The following is a 17,344-nucleotide window of genomic DNA, read 5'->3' on the forward strand; positions in this document are numbered from 1 at the left end:
GTCTGTGGAAAGAAAGAAGTTGAGCCTGGGGCATTGTGTGATCACCAGTAGGTGGGGGGCGGGGTGTGCCTGTGAACACTGTGGAGTAACAGCAGCAGGCAGCACTGGCTGATTTTCTTTTCATGGCTCAGCTGCATCTGATTTCCATGACATACTCCTCTTGCTGGGCACAAGCTGGGACTGACTCTTAGGTGGGCCTTGAGAGATCCTAATAGCAGTTGCTGTTCTATTGTTGGTTTGGGAGCTTGAAATGGAAATGATAGTCCCTCTTCATTCCCAACTTCCTACCCTCCAGAACACCAGAACAACTTTCCCCAAAGTACTCTGATTTGAAAAACAAATTTCCTAGGGGAAAGGGGACTATCGTTTTTTAAACACATTTCCAAAACCCTTCCCTGGCAATTCTGATTCTCTGGGCCTCAGGTAGGACCTGGAGGGATGGTGTTTTCAATTACTTTAGATGATTCTATCAGGAAAATTTGAGAAATGGTATTCAGGCCTAAAAACAAAACCTCTCTTGAAATCTCATACCAGACCAAGCTCCTGCTCCCTATCTTAAATTAGATTATAGTGGATCTTAAAGGAAGCTATAAACTGAGCCTCTAACTCTGAACCCAGACCCACCCTAACCCCACCATACACCAGAAGAGCTGGTCAGTGTGGACCATTCGGAGCAACCCTACAAGTCTACTCTGATGGGAAGAAGCTAAGAGCAGTACCCTGGCCAGCAACATCAGCTCTGAAGGAGCAGGACTGTCTTACATGTTTTATGAGTGGGTCTTCACATGCTGAGATTCATGGGACAGTAATAGAATCTGCTTGGGCAGCACTGGGGCCTTGGAGGGCCAGGGTAAGGCTCAAGGTGTTCAGGAAGTTTATATAAGGAGAATCAGAGCAGAGAAACTAGGGTTCAGAATTACTAGGGGGACTTAGTCCTGTTTGTTACTGTCACCACTCCAATGCCTTTTCCTCATTAGTCCTTTCTCTCCTCTGAGCCATAACTGAATGATGTTTCTACTTTTCCCTTCCCTAGATCCTGGATTTGGGATGCAGAAGCCCCAGCTCTTGGTCCCTGTCATAGCCACTTCAAATGGAACTCTGGTCCACCCAGCATACTTCCTTCTGGTGGGTATCCCTGGCCTGGGGCCTACCATACACTTTTGGCTGGCTTTCCCACTGTGTTTTATGTATGCCTTGGCCACCTTGGGCAACCTGACCATTGTCCTCATCGTTCGCGTGGAGAGGCGTCTGCATGAGCCCATGTACCTCTTCCTGGCCATGCTTTCTACCATTGACATAGTCCTCTCCTCTATCACTATGCCCAAGATGGCCAGCCTTTTCCTGATGGGCATCCAGGAGATTGAGTTCAATGTTTGCCTGGCCCAGATGTTCTTTATCCATGCTCTGTCGGCCATGGAGTCAGCTGTCCTGCTGGCCATGGCTTTTGACCGCTTTGTGGCCATTTGCCACCCACTGCGCCATGCTTCTGTGCTGACAGGGCCTACTGTGGCCAAGATTGGACTAGCTGCCCTGGCCAGGGGGTTTGTATTCTTCTTCCCACTGCCCTTCATCCTGAAGCGGTTGTCCTACTGCCGAACACATGCTGTCACACATTCCTTCTGTCTGCACCAAGATATGATGAAGCTGTCCTGTACTGACACCAGGGTCAATGTAGTTTATGGACTCTTCATCATCCTCTCAGTCATGGGTGTGGACTCCCTCTTCATTGGCTTCTCATACATCCTCATCCTGTGGGCTGTTTTGGAGCTGTCCTCTCGCGGGGCAGCACTCAAGGCTTTCAACACCTGTATCTCCCACCTCTGTGCTGTTCTGGTCTTCTATGTACCACTTATTGGGCTCTCAGTGGTGCATAGGCTGGGTGGTCCCACCTCCCTGCTCCATGTGGTTATGGCTAATACCTACCTGCTGCTACCGCCCATAGTGAACCCCCTTGTCTATGGAGCCAAGACCAAAGAGATTCGTTCAAGGGTCCTCCATATGTTCTCACGAGGTAGCTAGTGTTGTCAATATTACAGAAGGTGGGACTATTAGGATCCTATTGAATGCCTTGGTGATTAAAGTATCAAACTTATTGTGCTGTCTTCTTCCAGCAATTTAAATAGACCATGTATTCTGTCTCCAGGAATGTGTCAGTACTGAACTTATGACCTTGTCTGGACCTTCTGGAGAATGATTGCCCTAGTCCCTCTGCTATGATGGTCTTGGATGCTTCTTTCTCAGCTAGAAAATACATCTAGTTTTGACATGAGGAGGCTATAAAGATCATACCTCATGATTCACTCCAGACTTGAAGTATGATTTTAATGTTCTTGCCCTCATGTACCCGTGTTGATTAATTTGTGTTGACTGTAAAAGTTATTGCAAATACCTTAAAATGGTTAGTCATAATTAGGGTTTTTGAAGGTATTTGGGGGATAGTAATTAGAGAGACAGTAACAAGACAAGAAACAGCTCACATGCAATGCTTAAGTTTCTGTATGCAGGAGGGTGTATTGGCAGATTTGTGAAATCTGCCATGTGCATCTGTGTGGCTCTGCAAGACTATTTGTCCATAAGAGTGCCATGTATTCTGGTTGTGGGTGTGAATATGCGGGTGTGTTTATGTGGACATGTGCTTTTCAGTGTGTGTGTATGTGAGTGAGAGTGCACACATGGACACATGGAAAACGTGTGGGCTTTGTCCTGGTGACTGTGGTAGCTATGTCATGGCATGTATGTTTCATAAGTCATGTGTCTGATAGCACATTTATTGTATTTCTGTGGTATCTGTTAGTTGGTATATAATACGTGTCTACGTGAGAATGCTAGTGTCTGTACCTGTATGGTGGGCAGTACCTTTATGTGTATCTGGTAAGAATACATACTGTCACACGCTCCTTCTGTCTGCACCAAGATATAATGAAGCTGTCCTGTACTGACGCAAGGGTCAGTGTAGTTTACAGACTCCTCATCATCCTCTCAGTCATGGGTATGGACTCCCTCTTCGTTGCTGCCTCTACCTTTTTTTCAGATTTGTAATATGTGAGTGTGGTGCATGAGTGTGTGGAATGTGTAGTATTGGGATGCCTATATCTTTCAGCATGTTTGGGCAGCTACTGTGCACAATATTTGTGATGTAAAACCATTTTGTGTGGTATATGTATTATTAGTGGTAAGTTGGTGAAATGTAATATCCAAATTCTGTGTGCATATTGTTTTACTGATGGTATTTTAGTGCCTATGTTTTGTGTCTATGTTTTAAGGCATACTTTCTTTTTGTATCGGGTGTGTATTGTATGACACAAGAGTGGGAACAGCATCTGTATTTCTGGGCATTGATTGATGTGTGGTGTCTGTACGTATCTTGGACTAGAGGAGGGAGATTGAAGAAGTCTAGCTGTGAGCAGCAGAAATGATTTCCAAAGTTGAGAGACGTGACTCTAAGATGCCCTGCTTCTTGGCCTGGGGTCAGCCTGGGTTATAGCTCAGTCTGTGGGAAAGAAAGGAAACCTGGTGTTTCCTCACTCCACCTTTTCACAGGCTGGACCACACCTTCATCCTGAACACAAGGATTTCAAGGGCTTTTGTCACCTCTTCCTACCTTTCTTGCTTCTGCTACCTGAGGCACTGGCCTCCCTAAACCCTGCCCTTCTGCCTCAATAGCAGGTCACGCTATCCTCACCTCTCCCTTCCCTTTTATGCTGGTCTGTCAAAGGCCGAATGCCCATCAATGATAGACTGGACAAAGAAAATGTGACACATATACACCATGAAATACTACATAGCCATAAAAAATGATGAGTTCGTGTCCTTTTAGAGACATGGATGAATCTAGAAACAATCGTTCTCAGCAAACTGACACAAGAACAGAAAACCAAACTCTGCATGTTTTCACTCATAGGCAGGCGATAAACAACACGAACACTTGGACACAGGGAAGGGAACAACACTCACTGGGCTAGGTGGGGGGGTGGTAGGGAGGGACAGCGGGGCCCGGGGATGATGGGGAGGGATAACGCCGGGAGAAATGCCTGATTTAGATGACAGGGGGTTCGGGGAATGGAGACAGCAAACCACCATGGCATGTATGTACCTATGCAACAATCCTGCAGGATGCAGGATGTGCACATGTACCCCAGAGCCTAAAGTACCAAAAAAAAAAAAAATTCCAAAAAAAAAAGGCCTCAGTTGTAGGAAGTTTCTCCTGATACCTCTGGGAAAGCAAGGGTGGAGGGGAAGCCAGTCAGCCTCCCTTCTATTGACACATGGAAACTCCCTTAAGGCAGGGAGCTGACAAAACTAGCATTGACCTCATTGTTCATCTTGTGTCTGGTCTCACTGTCCTTCCACATGTCTCACCGTTACGCCATATTGGATGGAAGTAGAAGTCCCTGTGGCATTTTTAAAAGTCTTTGCCAAGTCTAAGTTAATGAGGTTAACGGAGGCAGCAGAGAAGGCTCTGGGGTTCTGATAGCAAGTGTCAGGCTTCAGGCTCTGCAGGCACCAGAAGCTCTTGTCACCAGTAATTTTGATGTGGTCTGAGTTAGAATGATCTGATTTGCCATTATGTAATTTTGCATGGTTTGAGTTAGCATGCCTTGTGTTCTGTATTTAAAACTTACAGTTGAGAAACTAATCAGTAAAAAACAAGGAGAGACCAACTACAAATCATGTTGTTTTATTTATAGATGTAGTTTTTACTTATTTCAAAATATGAGGTATTTAGTTTTACATTTAAATTGTTCTCTGTCTCTCTAAAATGTTCCCTCACTATTTTTGTCCTTAAGAGAGAAATCATATGTTATTGGTCTTACATGCTGGTGTTGAGGGTGGGGAGGGTTAAAGAAACTACATCCTCTGTCCTCAACCAGTAACCAAGGCCAGAGAGTAGATGGTTGGCAGAGGCACTGTCCCTAGGGACCTTGATTATGAGTTAGCCAGACACAGGCACCAGAGCCTGGGAGACAAAAAAAAAAAAAAAAAAAAAAAAAAAAAAAGATGTTGCCTAGGGCTTTGGGAAAAAGAGGATGGACCCAGTGGATTCCAAGCTCAACAAGGACCTAAATAGGGTCCACCAAAGGAAAGAAGTCTGGACAGAAAGAACACTTCAGGATGGAAGTGGGCTGACACTTTACTGTGGAGTTTCTCTGCAAACTTCCTTTGCTGTTCTCCTGGTTGAGTTTGGTAAGCCTAAGAAAAGACTTGGAGAAAGACCCTCCATGAAGATACTGGCTACACTAATGAGTTTCTTCCAGCTTTTTTCTATTCACTTTCCCTATCTAACTTCATACTGGGGGCTGGCATAAGGATCCCAGTGGCCCACCTGGGAAGGACTCTAGAGGCCCCTTTCCCCCTTGCCCCTCTCCCCCATACCCCCAGGCATATCCTCCCAGGGCATGGAAGCTAAGAAGCAGACCAAAACCACAGTGGGCTAGTGAGGCGTACCTGCTGATAAACCCTTTGGACAGCATTCTGCCCCACCCTGCAGGAAGAAGCAGAAGGAGGGAGGGGTAAGGCAGAGAAAAAATAATCCTGACCAGGGAGGTCCAAGGGAGTAGGCGGAGACAGAGAGGCTGTATTTCAGTGCAGTCTGCCAGACCTCTTCAAGAGGAGGACTGGACAAAGGGGGATCACACATTCCTTCCATACAGTTGAGGTGAGTGCAGGAGGCCAGGAGCATGTCCAGGTGCATGGGTTACTTGCAGCTAGGGGTCTCCTGTTAGACCTGCTGAGAGCATGAGAAGTCAGGCTGTGAAGAACCAGAAGTCGGAGATGTGCAGGAAGCCCCTGACTCAAAGGACAGGCAGCCTTAGCGATCTCTGTGTTTGCACGATGAAGAGAAGCGTGTGGGTATTGGATGTAGTTTTTCAAGCAGTTTTTCAGTGACTAGTTTGCTAGCATGCCTATCTAGAGGCTGGCAGGGGCTGATATAAATGGGGACGGAGGACAGGCTGGGTTGGGGTTAAACTGGGACTGCACTGGGGTTGGGTTGGGTTTTAGTGTATGAACAGGGTGAGTGTGGTTGACGCTCAGTCTATGACTGGGGATCAGGCTGCAGCTGGGGTGGAGGTGGAGGCTCTGAGTGAGGTTGGGCTCATCCTATGCTGTGCATCAGGAGTCGGGCTGTGGCCAAGATTGGGACTTCATCATCCTCCTGCAGCTCCGATCTCAGCTTGGTCTGTGTCTAGGATCAGGATTCAGTTTTCAGCCCATTTAAAAAGTAGATTAGTGTCCACACTGAAGCACCCCTTGCCCTGTACTCTTTACCCCAGCTACACTAAGCCACGTTCAGCTTTTCAAACAAGGTCTGTTCTCTCTCTGAGTCTTTGTATTAGCCAGGATGTACTTTTAAAAACAAACTAGTTCAGGTCTGTTGCTGAAATTCCCCCAAGTCACTCATAATTAAACCAAAGCTCCTTGCCATACCCTGTAAGACCCTGTTACCTGATGAGGTCCTTGTCCTCCTCTCACCTCATCTTCTCAAACTCTCTTGTACTCTTGATGTTCTGGCCACCTTGACCTTCTTTTTGTTCCATGAATCCCCCAATCTTATTCTTGCTGAAAGACCCTTTTCTCTTGTTGTCTTCCACGGTTAGAATGCACTTTCCCTGGATCTTAGAATGGCTGTTGTTTTCTCATCACACAGCTCACATGTCACATCCTCAGAGAGGCTTTTTCTGACCCCTGTCTCCATTATGAGTATCCTGCACCCATTTTCCTCTGTCCTATCACTCTGTCTTGTCTTTTGTGCCCTGATCTTTATCTGAAATGTTATTTGTTTACTTTTTATTATTGGCCTCATGGTGTGTGAGCTCCATAAGAGCCATCATTTTGTCTGATTTATGTACTGTTTCATTTCCAGTTTTTGACAATGTGTTTTTGTTGCCTAACTGAATGCGGCTGTGACCCCTCCCCATTAACTGCCTGTGCCCCTGCCCCATTACCCTCCTGCAACAGGACCTGCAGTCATGGCTCAGATGTCACCTCCTCAGGGAAGCTTTTGGAGCCTAAAAAGCTTGCTGAGCTATTGTTGTTTTGCTTCTGAGGCCCTTTTGCTTACCCTTGTCCCAGAACTTATTATAATGTGCTGTGATGGCTGCATATTTGTCTCAGTTTCTCCCCACCCTTGGAAGGCTGGAACTATATCTCCGGTGCTCAGCAAAGTCTAGTACAGAAGTCAGTCAGTGGTGTTGAAAAAATGAGTACACTGATCAAAATCCCACTTTGTGCATTTCCCCTGCCATACATTTGCTTGCAGCCAGAGTGGCTCCAAAGGGAACTGGTAACTAGGCACAGCTTTGCAGATCTTTAGAACACGTACCTGGTCCTACTCAGGAAGTGGAGGAGCAGAGACCTGAACCCTAGGAACTCTGCCTAGGATGTTTGTAGGTGGTCAGGCTGTCTTAGGTGAGTAGGGTGGGGCGAGGGCTTCACTTTGCTTTTCGGGCATTAGAAATTGCACTCTCTCACCGTTCCATTTTCGTCTTGGCCATTTTAAGAAGAGTGGCCAACACCTTGCAAGGGTTCATCTGCTTTATTAAATACAAGCAAGGTGTAGGGCACAGCAGATGCAGATAATGTGTGTGGAAGTGATTCTGGGGCTACTATCCTCATGAAGCATTAGGGAAAGGACTCTAAGAATCAAGTGATGAGCTCCTCCAGTCCTTGCTGGTCACAGCGTTGCCCCTGAGATCTGCCTTCCCTCTCTGTGCCTGGGACTAAGAGCCAGAGGCTCCCAGGTATGTCTGGGCTTCTCTCCAAGGACATTCTTTTCTAAATATTCCCAGAGGCTGACAACAGTGCCAAAGGCCTCCCCCTCCATTTCTCCGGGCATGAAACACTCTGTGTGTTTAGCCCAGATAGTCACAGTGACAATGAATCTCCTACTTGTTCTCCTTCCACACTGAACCTAAGTGGGGAGAGCTGGTCATGTGTCCTGAGTCCAAGAGGGGCCTCTGGACTCATGGGTCCTCAGTGTGGGATTTCTGGGAGATTAATATTGAAATAGCGCTTACAAACCAAAGTCCCTTCTTAAGGAGACATGGAGGGCAGTAGCTTGGCATTTTATAAAGCAATGGATTTAGCACTAAGGGATCTAACTAAAACCCTCAACATTCTTATCTGTCAAATGGGATCAATGATATCTGCTTGACAGGTTGATGAGAGGCTCTAATTAGATAATTAGGAAATACTTGGTAGAGGACAAGCCTTTTAATCTCCATTGTGGCGCCTACCCATGTCACAGCCAGGGGAGTTAGGGCTGAAAGAAGAGGTGAGTGCCCCAAGTTCCAGTGAAGGGGAGTCTTCTTTGCTTCCCTTTTGGTTTCCCTTGTAAGAGTATACCTTGGGCAGCTGTCCTACTTACCAAGCCCTTCTTATACCTTGCCCTTTGGGTAGATTTTATTAGTTTCCGGAAGGTGCAGCAAAATTAAAGGCAGCCTAGAATCAGGGAAAGCTTAGAGGCTTGGTGTGAGACGATCTAGGTTAAGTTTCTGCATTGCCGGTCACCTGTTAAACATTTAATGTCTTGGAGCCTCAGTTTTCTCACTCATAATAGAGAGAGGATCCGGAGTACTCACCCATAATGTAAAGAGGGTCCATGGCACAGCGAGAAGGGACGTTGATGATTTTGGCTCCTTTGCCTGAAGTTCTAGGTTAAATAAAGGTTTCTCTGCCTTAAACCTTCTCTTCCCAGCAGGTTGAATGAAACACCCTCACCCTCTGCAGAGCTGTTCCCAGCTTAGAGATAATATTTATATGGATGGATAATATTTATATTTAGAGATAATATTTATATAGTTTGTCACTTTGTAGGTGCTCAATAAAAACAACAAAATTAGGGTCACAGGTGATCTCATTGTTTTCTTGGGTCAGAAGAGATAGGGCTAATAGGCCCTGGTCTACCTCTCTGACTGGTTTTCCATGGATCTGTGAGAAGGAGTTCTAGGGAAGAATGTGAAGATGGGCTGGGAGGCAGGTGGGCTAGCATTAGGAGCAGAGTTCTGAAGCCCAGAGGAAGGAAGAAGACTGAAGGCCTCCAGGTGGATTTCCAGTCTTTACAGCTGGGAGCTCCTGTTCTCCTATTCCTGAGAAAGGGCTAAGATATCCTTCACAGTTCCCCAAGAAACATTCCTGAACTTGCTAAGATAGTTCTAGTTATTCAGAGAAAATCTCAGCACAGGGCTATTCCTTGGGGATTAGAGCAGTGTGTAGGCTTTCTAAAAAATTAAAAAAAAAATGCTTTGTTTATTTTTCTTGATTGTGCCTTATTTTAAAAATAATTTAGTTCCAACTTCCTCCAGAGCTCCAAACCATCTCACTGAGTTCTAATTGCTAACAGTTGCTCAAGCCAGAAGGCCATCTGGAAGTCACCTGTCCCTCTGTCTGTCTTGTGGAGGGATTGTACAGCATTGGGACACATCAGGGATGGCCAGTCTAAAGGGTGGCACTTGGGCTCTCTGGCTGACTCCCTCTCCATTCCTTCATTTCTCTCCTGCTGTAGTCTTCTGGGGTCCAGGCTGATATTTTAGCCCCAGTGATAGCTGCCCATTTTATACTCCCAGGCACCTCCCTCCCAGGCCAGCTGAATCTTCCCTTTTTTTGGTTTCTAGTGTCTTTATATCAGTGCCCATTCTTACTATTGTGGGAGATTGACTGCTAGTAAATATGTGTGTGTATGACTGTGTACATTGAGGCTGAGTGGTGATTAAGGTGACAAATTTGGGAAATTGAAAAGTATATGAAATTTCATACATTTTCAGAGACCTCGTTGCCCATTTTTGCCGAAAACAATGTACTCTGTGTACTCTGATTTGGTTTTTGCAATTCCTTTTGACGTGCCTTATCTCATATAATTTCATAGCAGCACTATGCAGTTATTATTATTCTCTGCATTTATTTAGTGCCAAGACTTGTATTCCAAGCCCCAGGATTCTGCTCACCACATTACTCTACCTTCAGAGGCAATAGTATTGCATATGCCCAGCCAGAGTTCTTTCCCAGTGTTTCTCCTGAGACAGCACATTTTTTTTTTAAATCCTGGGTATCAACCTGCTCTGTTCATATAAAACTAATAGATGGCATGGATATCTGGCCCTCTGGAGTGCTAGAACCTTCTTGCAAATGTCTCTAGGTGAGAGATCTTGGGTCTCTCCTGCTCTTAGGCACAAATTGTGCTTCATGTCCCCTTGGCATTTATATGGACCAAGACTTTGCAGCGGCTCTTTTTTTTTTTTTTTTTGTTGTTGTTGTTATATGTATTTCTCTTGCCCTCTGATCCTTGGATAAGAAAGGTCTTTTATATTTGACCCAAAGGTTATTTTTCTAAAATTTAAATTACTCTGTGATGACCTTCCAAACATTATTTCATCCTTCTCAAAAGTCCCTTTAGTTCAGTTAACAGGCAGTCCTGTATATGCCCTTGGCTGTGTTAGCCTCACTAGTTGTATACAAAGAGACTAGTGAGTTGTATACTAAGAGACTTAGTATACTAGTTGTATACTAAGAGACTCTCCTGTTAATAAAACTCATTTTCATCTTCAACAAACATTAACTAAACATTAATTAATAAATATAATAGGGTTTCTGGTGTTCAGGATCTCATAATTCAGCAGAAAATATAGCAATTGTTATAGTTATTATTATCAAGAGAATAAATACTTTAAAAAAAGACCTAAATACTATTCATTTTGAGCACAGGACAGTAAACAGTTAATTGTGCCTGTGTAAAAGAAGCTTAGGAATAGTACTAGAGGAGAGAGATAGTAAGCCAGGACATGAAAAACGAGTGTGGGAAGTCAAGGAGGAAGATCTGGGAGGAAGAATTTTTCTTGAAAAGAGTATGAGAAGTAAAAAAAGACAGAAAGACACAGAGGCATGGGAATTAAGGCTACATTTTTGAAATAGCATGGCCTCCAATGTGGCTAGAGGTTGTGGTGAAGAAGAAACCCAGGTCTGGGTGATGAAAGACAGACCTTTAACCATAGCATAAGAAGTTTAGTCTTTATTCTGGAACTAATTTGGAGTTTCAAGGGTATTTTAAAAAATAATAGGGAGTGAGCTGGTTTCATCTGGTTAGATTGTTGGGATTGTGTGGATGAGGAAGGTTACCCTAGAGGCATGGCAGTCAGGATCAGAGAACCTGGCTTGTATGATGGTTCAGGCCACCATAACAGAAACAAAACAAAACAAAACAAAACAAAACAAAACAAAACAAAACAAAACAAAACAAAACAAAACAAAACACACAAAACAAAACACTGGAGTAAAATAGTTAACAGCAGCAGATATTATTTTTTGCATACTTATGATGTGTGAGGTACTGTGTTAAATGATTTACATTCATCGTCTTATTTTTAATCTTCACATTGACCCCCTATTAGGCAGGGACTCTTATAATCGTTTTAATGACGAGGATGCTGAGGCTTAGAAAGGTTAAATGGTTTACCCCAGATCACACAGCTCTAGGGGTTGTAAACTGGGTTTAGACCGTAAGATGGATCATACTCATATCAGCTATACAATACTGCCTCTGGAAGAGTTTGTTTTTTGAACATGGAGAGTTTGATATGCTTGAGAGACAACCGGGTGTCTCTAAAACAACCAGTTCTTTTACTACATCTTCCGAACTGTGAACTTGATTTATAAAAGAGAATTTGATTGTTTGTACAACAAAAATGGCTTTACTGAAGGGAATGAGATGCCCCAGGAAGACAGTATAGAACAAGAAGATCACTGAAGATACAGTTTTGGAGAGGAGAATGAAGATCCAGAAATGAAACCAATAATTAGTGATCTGAGAGAGCTGAGGAACAGCAGGAGGGAGAGAGAGAAGCTCTAAGAAGAAGGAAACAGCTCCCAGTGCCACATGCTGCAGAGAAGCTGCAGCAGCAAGAAGGGACATTGATGACTTTGGCCCTCTTTGCCTGAAGTTCTAGGTTAAATATGGTTTCTCCATTTTAAACCTTCCCTTCCCAGCAGATTGAATTACAAACTCTCACCCTCTGTTCTACTCTTCATGCTCCTAGTGTTTTCCCACTAATCTGTCTGGTCTGAGGAAATATCTGAATCTCTGGTGACTGCTTGATGGTGGTACAGAGATCCGTGACACACTCTGAGCCCGGGAACCTCTTCTGATGCTGGCCATGAACTCTAACTTATACTCAGTTATTTTCTGGTAACCCGTGCAGAAACTCCTACCCCAGCTCTCAAACTCTCAAGGGCCAAATCTATTTTTAAAACTGCAATATACATGATTTATTAACTACAGTTTGAGTATCCCTAATCTGAACATCCAAAATCTGCAAGACTCCAAAATCTGCAATTTTTGAGTGCCAGGATGATGTTCAATGAGAATGCTCGTTGGAGCATTTCAAATTTTGGATTTTTGAATTAGGAATGCTAATCTGGGTATGTATAATGCAAATATTGCAAAATACAAAAAAAAAAAATCCCAAATCTGAAACACTTCTGGTTTCAAGCATTTCAGAGGAGGGCTACTCTGTAGTAGGAGCACATGAATGTTTGTAGATGGAGGAAAGGAAGGGAGGGAGGGAGTCAGTTCACTCTTTACAGAGACATGCAATCTGAGGTGACCCAAATCTGACATTTCTCACCTCAGCAATATCTTCTTATGTAAATCATTTTGTATAGTAAGATTCAGTTCATTTGTAGACTGAACTCTGCTATAGGATTGATTATGCCTCTGGTGCTTCTAATGCCATCACCCCTCAGGGTCAGTATTCTAGTTATATAAATCCCACTCTCTCAGGTCGGGTGGGTCTCCTAGAAGCAGAACCTGAGGTGCGGGTTCTTGTCCAAATGACATATTGAGGGAGTACTGTTATGAGAACAAGGAGGGAATCCTGGTAGGGCAGGGGAAGAAAGCGAAGCAGGGCTGTGGTCTCAGCTGGAGACTAGCTTCAGCCTTGTTCCTTGGAAAGCTCTGAAGTACAAATTGCATAGAAGTATTTGTTGCACCCGGAGGCAATGTTACACCTGGAGTCCTTTGGTACCCTTATGTCAGGGAGGCACTGGCCTCTAGATGTGCATCATGGGGGCATAGTGTACCCTTCTGGATGAGGTGCCTCCCATTTGACCAAGGACAATCCTCTGTAAAGAGGAGGAGCTGTGAGCTCTTAGCACTCAATACTCAGTGCAGATGGGAGATGGTTGCATTGGCTTTGTGATTGGGATATGGCTGGGACACCAATGGCATACACTATACCTGTCATTCCTTTTTTTGAAATAAACTGAGTAGTCTGGACAAGTGTAAAACTTTGGGGGTCATTTGGAAAAGAAAGAAATGTAGAATTAGAGTTCAAGATTAATTTGGTGTCAGTTTTTTGTTGGATTAGGGTTTATCGTAATAAAATAGAATATGAATTGTGAGTTGAATATCATAAATTCAATCTTTAAATTAAGATTGAAATGGTCATTAAAAGATCAAATCTTAAGTTAATGTTAGAGTCAGAATTAAGTCTAGAATTGGGGAGATCATTAGATTAGTGATGGAGTTAGGTTTCAATATTAATCTGTTATTACTAGTATTACACTTGGACTGGAATTTTTTTAAAGGTTAGTCTAATGATATGCTTAGAATTGCAGTTAGTATTGAGTACAGGGAAGCATAAAGGAAGGCTAGGATAGAGGAAATTATGAGATTTTTTTTATCAGCTAAGACTCTTATATTCAGTCAGTAGCCTTTCTTTGGAGAACTAAATGATTTGGAATATGCTTAAAATTTTTGTCTTAGTCTTTCACTTGCTGCCAGAATTAACAATACAAGTGGGGTTAGTAAGTAGAGCTGGATGAATTTGTGTCTGGTCCTTGAATTTCATTAGATTGCATAAGAAATGGAATTAGAGTTTGAGTTAGAGAATAGGATGTCAAGATAGAGTGAGGTGTGGTATTGAGATTCTCAAGAATCTGACAATGGCTTATCTTTGCATTCCAGCCTCTACCCTCCCGGTACTGGTCACGCTTCAGCTTCTCCATGATGGTGGGTCCCAGTGGTAATGAATCCAGTGCTACATACTTCATCCTAATAGGCCTCCCTGGTTTGGAAGAGGCTCAGTTCTGGTTGGCCTTCCCATTGTGCTCCCTCTACCTTATTGCCGTGCTAGGTAACTTGATGATCATCTACGTTGTGCGGACCGAGCACAGCCTGCATGAGCCCATGTATATATTTCTTTGCATGCTTTCAGGCATTGACATCCTAATCTCTACCTCATCCATGCCCAAAATGTTGGCCATCTTCTGGTTCAATTCCACCACCATCCAATTTGATGCTTGTCTGCTACAGATGTTCGCCATCCACTCCTTATCTGGCATGGAATCCACAGTGCTGCTGGCCATGGCCTTTGACCGCTATGTGGCCATCTGCCACCCGCTGCGCCATGCCACAGTGCTTACGTTGCCTCGGGTCACCAAAATTGGTGTGGCTGCTGTGGTACGGGGGGCTGCACTGATGGCACCCCTTCCTGTCTTCATCAAGCAGCTGCCCTTCTGCCACTCCAATATCCTTTCCCATTCCTACTGCCTACACCAAGATGTCATGAAGCTGGCCTGTGCTGATATCCAGGTCAATGTCATCTATGGCCTTATTGTCATCATCTCTGCCATAGGCCTGGACTCACTTCTCATCTCCTTCTCATATCTGCTTATCCTTAAGACTGTGTTGGGCTTGACACGTGAAGCCCAGGCCAAGGCATTTGGTACTTGTGTCTCCCATGTGTGTGCTGTGTTCATATTCTATGTACCTTTCATTGGATTGTCTATGGTACACCGCTTTAGTAAGCGGCGTGACTCTCTCCTGCCCATCATCATGGCCAATATCTATCTGCTGGTTCCTCCTGTGCTCAACCCAATTGTCTATGGAGTGAAGATGAAGGAGATCCGACAGCGCATCCTTCGACTTTTCCACGTGGCCACACACACTTCAGACCCTTAGGTGTCAGCGATCAAACTTCTTTTCCATTCAGAGTCCTCTGATTCAGATTTTAATATTGACATTTTGGACGACAGTATTCAGAAAAAATATTTTCCTTGATAAAAATACAACTCAGATCCTTCAGATCTGAAACTATGAAACTAGTTGGGGAATCTCCATTTTTCAATATTATTATTTTTCTTTTTTTCTCTCTATACAGTTATTAATACCCTGGCTTGGTTGTGGTTGGAGGGTTATTGCTTTCCATTTTACCATGCAGTCCAAATCTAAACTGTTTCTACTGATGGTCCACAGCATTCTGAGACAAGAGCAGTACATCTAAAGAACATTTGCCTAAGGCTTAAACATGGCAAAAGGAAAATAAACACAAGAATATAATAAAATGAGATAATCTGACTTAAAACTGTAACTTCCTCTTCAGAACTCCCAACCACACTAGCTCTCAGAAAAAGACTGTCTTCAAAATGACTTCTGCAGAGAAGAAATAATTTTTCTTCTGGATGTAGCACTTAAGGGGAAGATTGGAAGTAAAGCCTTGAAAAGAATACATTTACCTACATTAATGAAAGTTGACACATTCTGCTTTGATAGTTTTCACAGCATATGGACACTGATTGGACACTAATTTTCCTATTTAATTTTCTAATCAACTTTTTTTTTTTTTTTTTTTTGAGACGGAGTTTCGCTCTTGTTACCCAGGCTGGAGTGCAATGGCGCGATCTCGGCTCACCGCAACCTCCGCCTCCTGGGTTCAGGCAATTCTCCTGCCTCAGCCTCCTGAGTAGCTGGGATTACAGGCACGTGCCACCATGCCCAGCTAATTTTTTGTATTTTTAGTAGAGACGGGGTTTCACCATGTTGACCAGGCTGGTCTCGACTCTCGACCTTGTGATCCACCCGCCTCGGCCTCCCAAAGTGCTGGGATTACAGGCTTGAGCCACTGTGCCCGGCACTCTAATCAACTTTTTAATTTAGGCAAATATATTATTAGTAACCTTATTGTGGCAATGGAAAAATTGATGTTCAGTGAGGATCAGTGAATTAAATGGGGTCATACAGGTATACAAATTAAAAAAAAGACTTTTAATGCCCAATCTCATACTATGTGGAAGAACTGTTAGCGAGACCAATAGGATAGTGGGTTAGAGATTTCCAGAATCTTACATTTTCTAGAGGAGGTATTTAATTTCCTCTCATTCATCCAGTGTTGTATTTAGGAATTTCCTGGCAACAGAACTCATAGCTATTGATTATTGTCCTGGTCCAATTGTCACTTTACCTGTGTCTTGGAAGCAGAAATGATTTCCAGATCCACCATTATGGAAGGTTCTTATACAGAAAGTCTGGCATGGGGCTTATAGCTATTTGGTTTTAAAAGTTCCATAGGTGATTCTGATAGGCAGCGAGGTTAGGGAGCCACCAGTTACAATGGGAAGTATGGAATGGCAGGTTTGAGTGTGACTGGTAGCTGGAAAGTGAGAGAATCTTCAGGACTATGCTTTATTTGGGGCTTTGGGTAGTATGAAACAGGGACTTTGAGACCAGGAAAGCAATGTGACTTAGGCATGGAAATCAGGCATTTCTGCTTCTGAGGGGCTACTGCCAAGTGTTAATAGGTTTCATCTTCAACAGGATATAACAACAGTCTCAACCGAGAAACTCAATAACAAATACTAACACATGTGGTCATGTATGTGGTGAGATTCATTTTCTTCTTCAATCCTCGGATTCCCTGATATGGATTCCTATAACATGCTTTCATCCCCTTTTGTAATGTATATAATGTTTGGAAATGTCTATTTAATACTTGTATTTGCTGCTGGACTGTAAGCCCATGAGGGCACTGTGTGTTAGTGAGTGTCATCTCTGTTCATCATTGATTGCTCTTTGCTTATCACTGAATCCCCAGCAAAGGGCTTAGAACACAATAGTCCTTATGCTCGATACTGGCTATTTTTCACCAAACCTGATCCCTTCCATCTTGAACACACAACCAGGCCATTGTCCAGCCTTCTTTGATTTGGGTTTAATTAAATTCTAGACATTACTTTCAATGTGAGTGGAAGTGACATGTACCACTTCTATACCTGGCTCATAAAGCCCTCCCATGTGCAATCTTTCATGTTGACATTAAATGTAACTTGGGAAGCTATGTTTTACACATAGCAAACCACCAGAATCCTGGATTCCTAAAATAACTGTGTAGGGCCAAACCTCTGTCATTTGCAAGTCCCCCTTGTATTTGCATCAGGCAGTTGGATAAGTGAAAAATAAAGTCCTAGTGTATCAAGTCTCTGAAAATGATTTGATTGTTCTTAAAGTATTCTAGCCTTGTAAATAAAACACTAATTTAATAGTTGTTGAATAAATAGATTAAAAACTAAAGGAAATAAA

General features: G+C 43.4%; 1 protein-coding gene across 1 annotated transcript; it reads left to right on the forward strand.

Moving 5' to 3' along the window:
* The first annotated feature begins 5,552 nt into the window (after nt 1-5,552).
* On the forward strand, nt 5,553-17,344 carry LOC101042851 (olfactory receptor 51E1). Its single transcript, XM_003923385.4, has 2 exons — nt 5,553-5,656; nt 13,955-17,344. The coding sequence occupies exon 2, from the start codon at nt 13,994-13,996 to the stop codon at nt 14,948-14,950; it is 957 nt and encodes a 318-aa protein (XP_003923434.3). The 5' UTR covers nt 5,553-5,656; nt 13,955-13,993; the 3' UTR covers nt 14,951-17,344.

The sequence above is a fragment of the Saimiri boliviensis genome, chromosome 6 (assembly GCF_048565385.1).
Source record: "Saimiri boliviensis isolate mSaiBol1 chromosome 6, mSaiBol1.pri, whole genome shotgun sequence".
In the NCBI taxonomy this organism is placed as follows: Eukaryota; Metazoa; Chordata; class Mammalia; order Primates; family Cebidae; genus Saimiri; species Saimiri boliviensis.

Excerpts from the sequence above, each read along its gene's own strand:
- LOC101042851 (XM_003923385.4), top strand. The coding sequence starts at position 13,994 with ATGATGGTGGGTCCCAGTGGTAATGAATCCAGTGCTACATACTTCATC.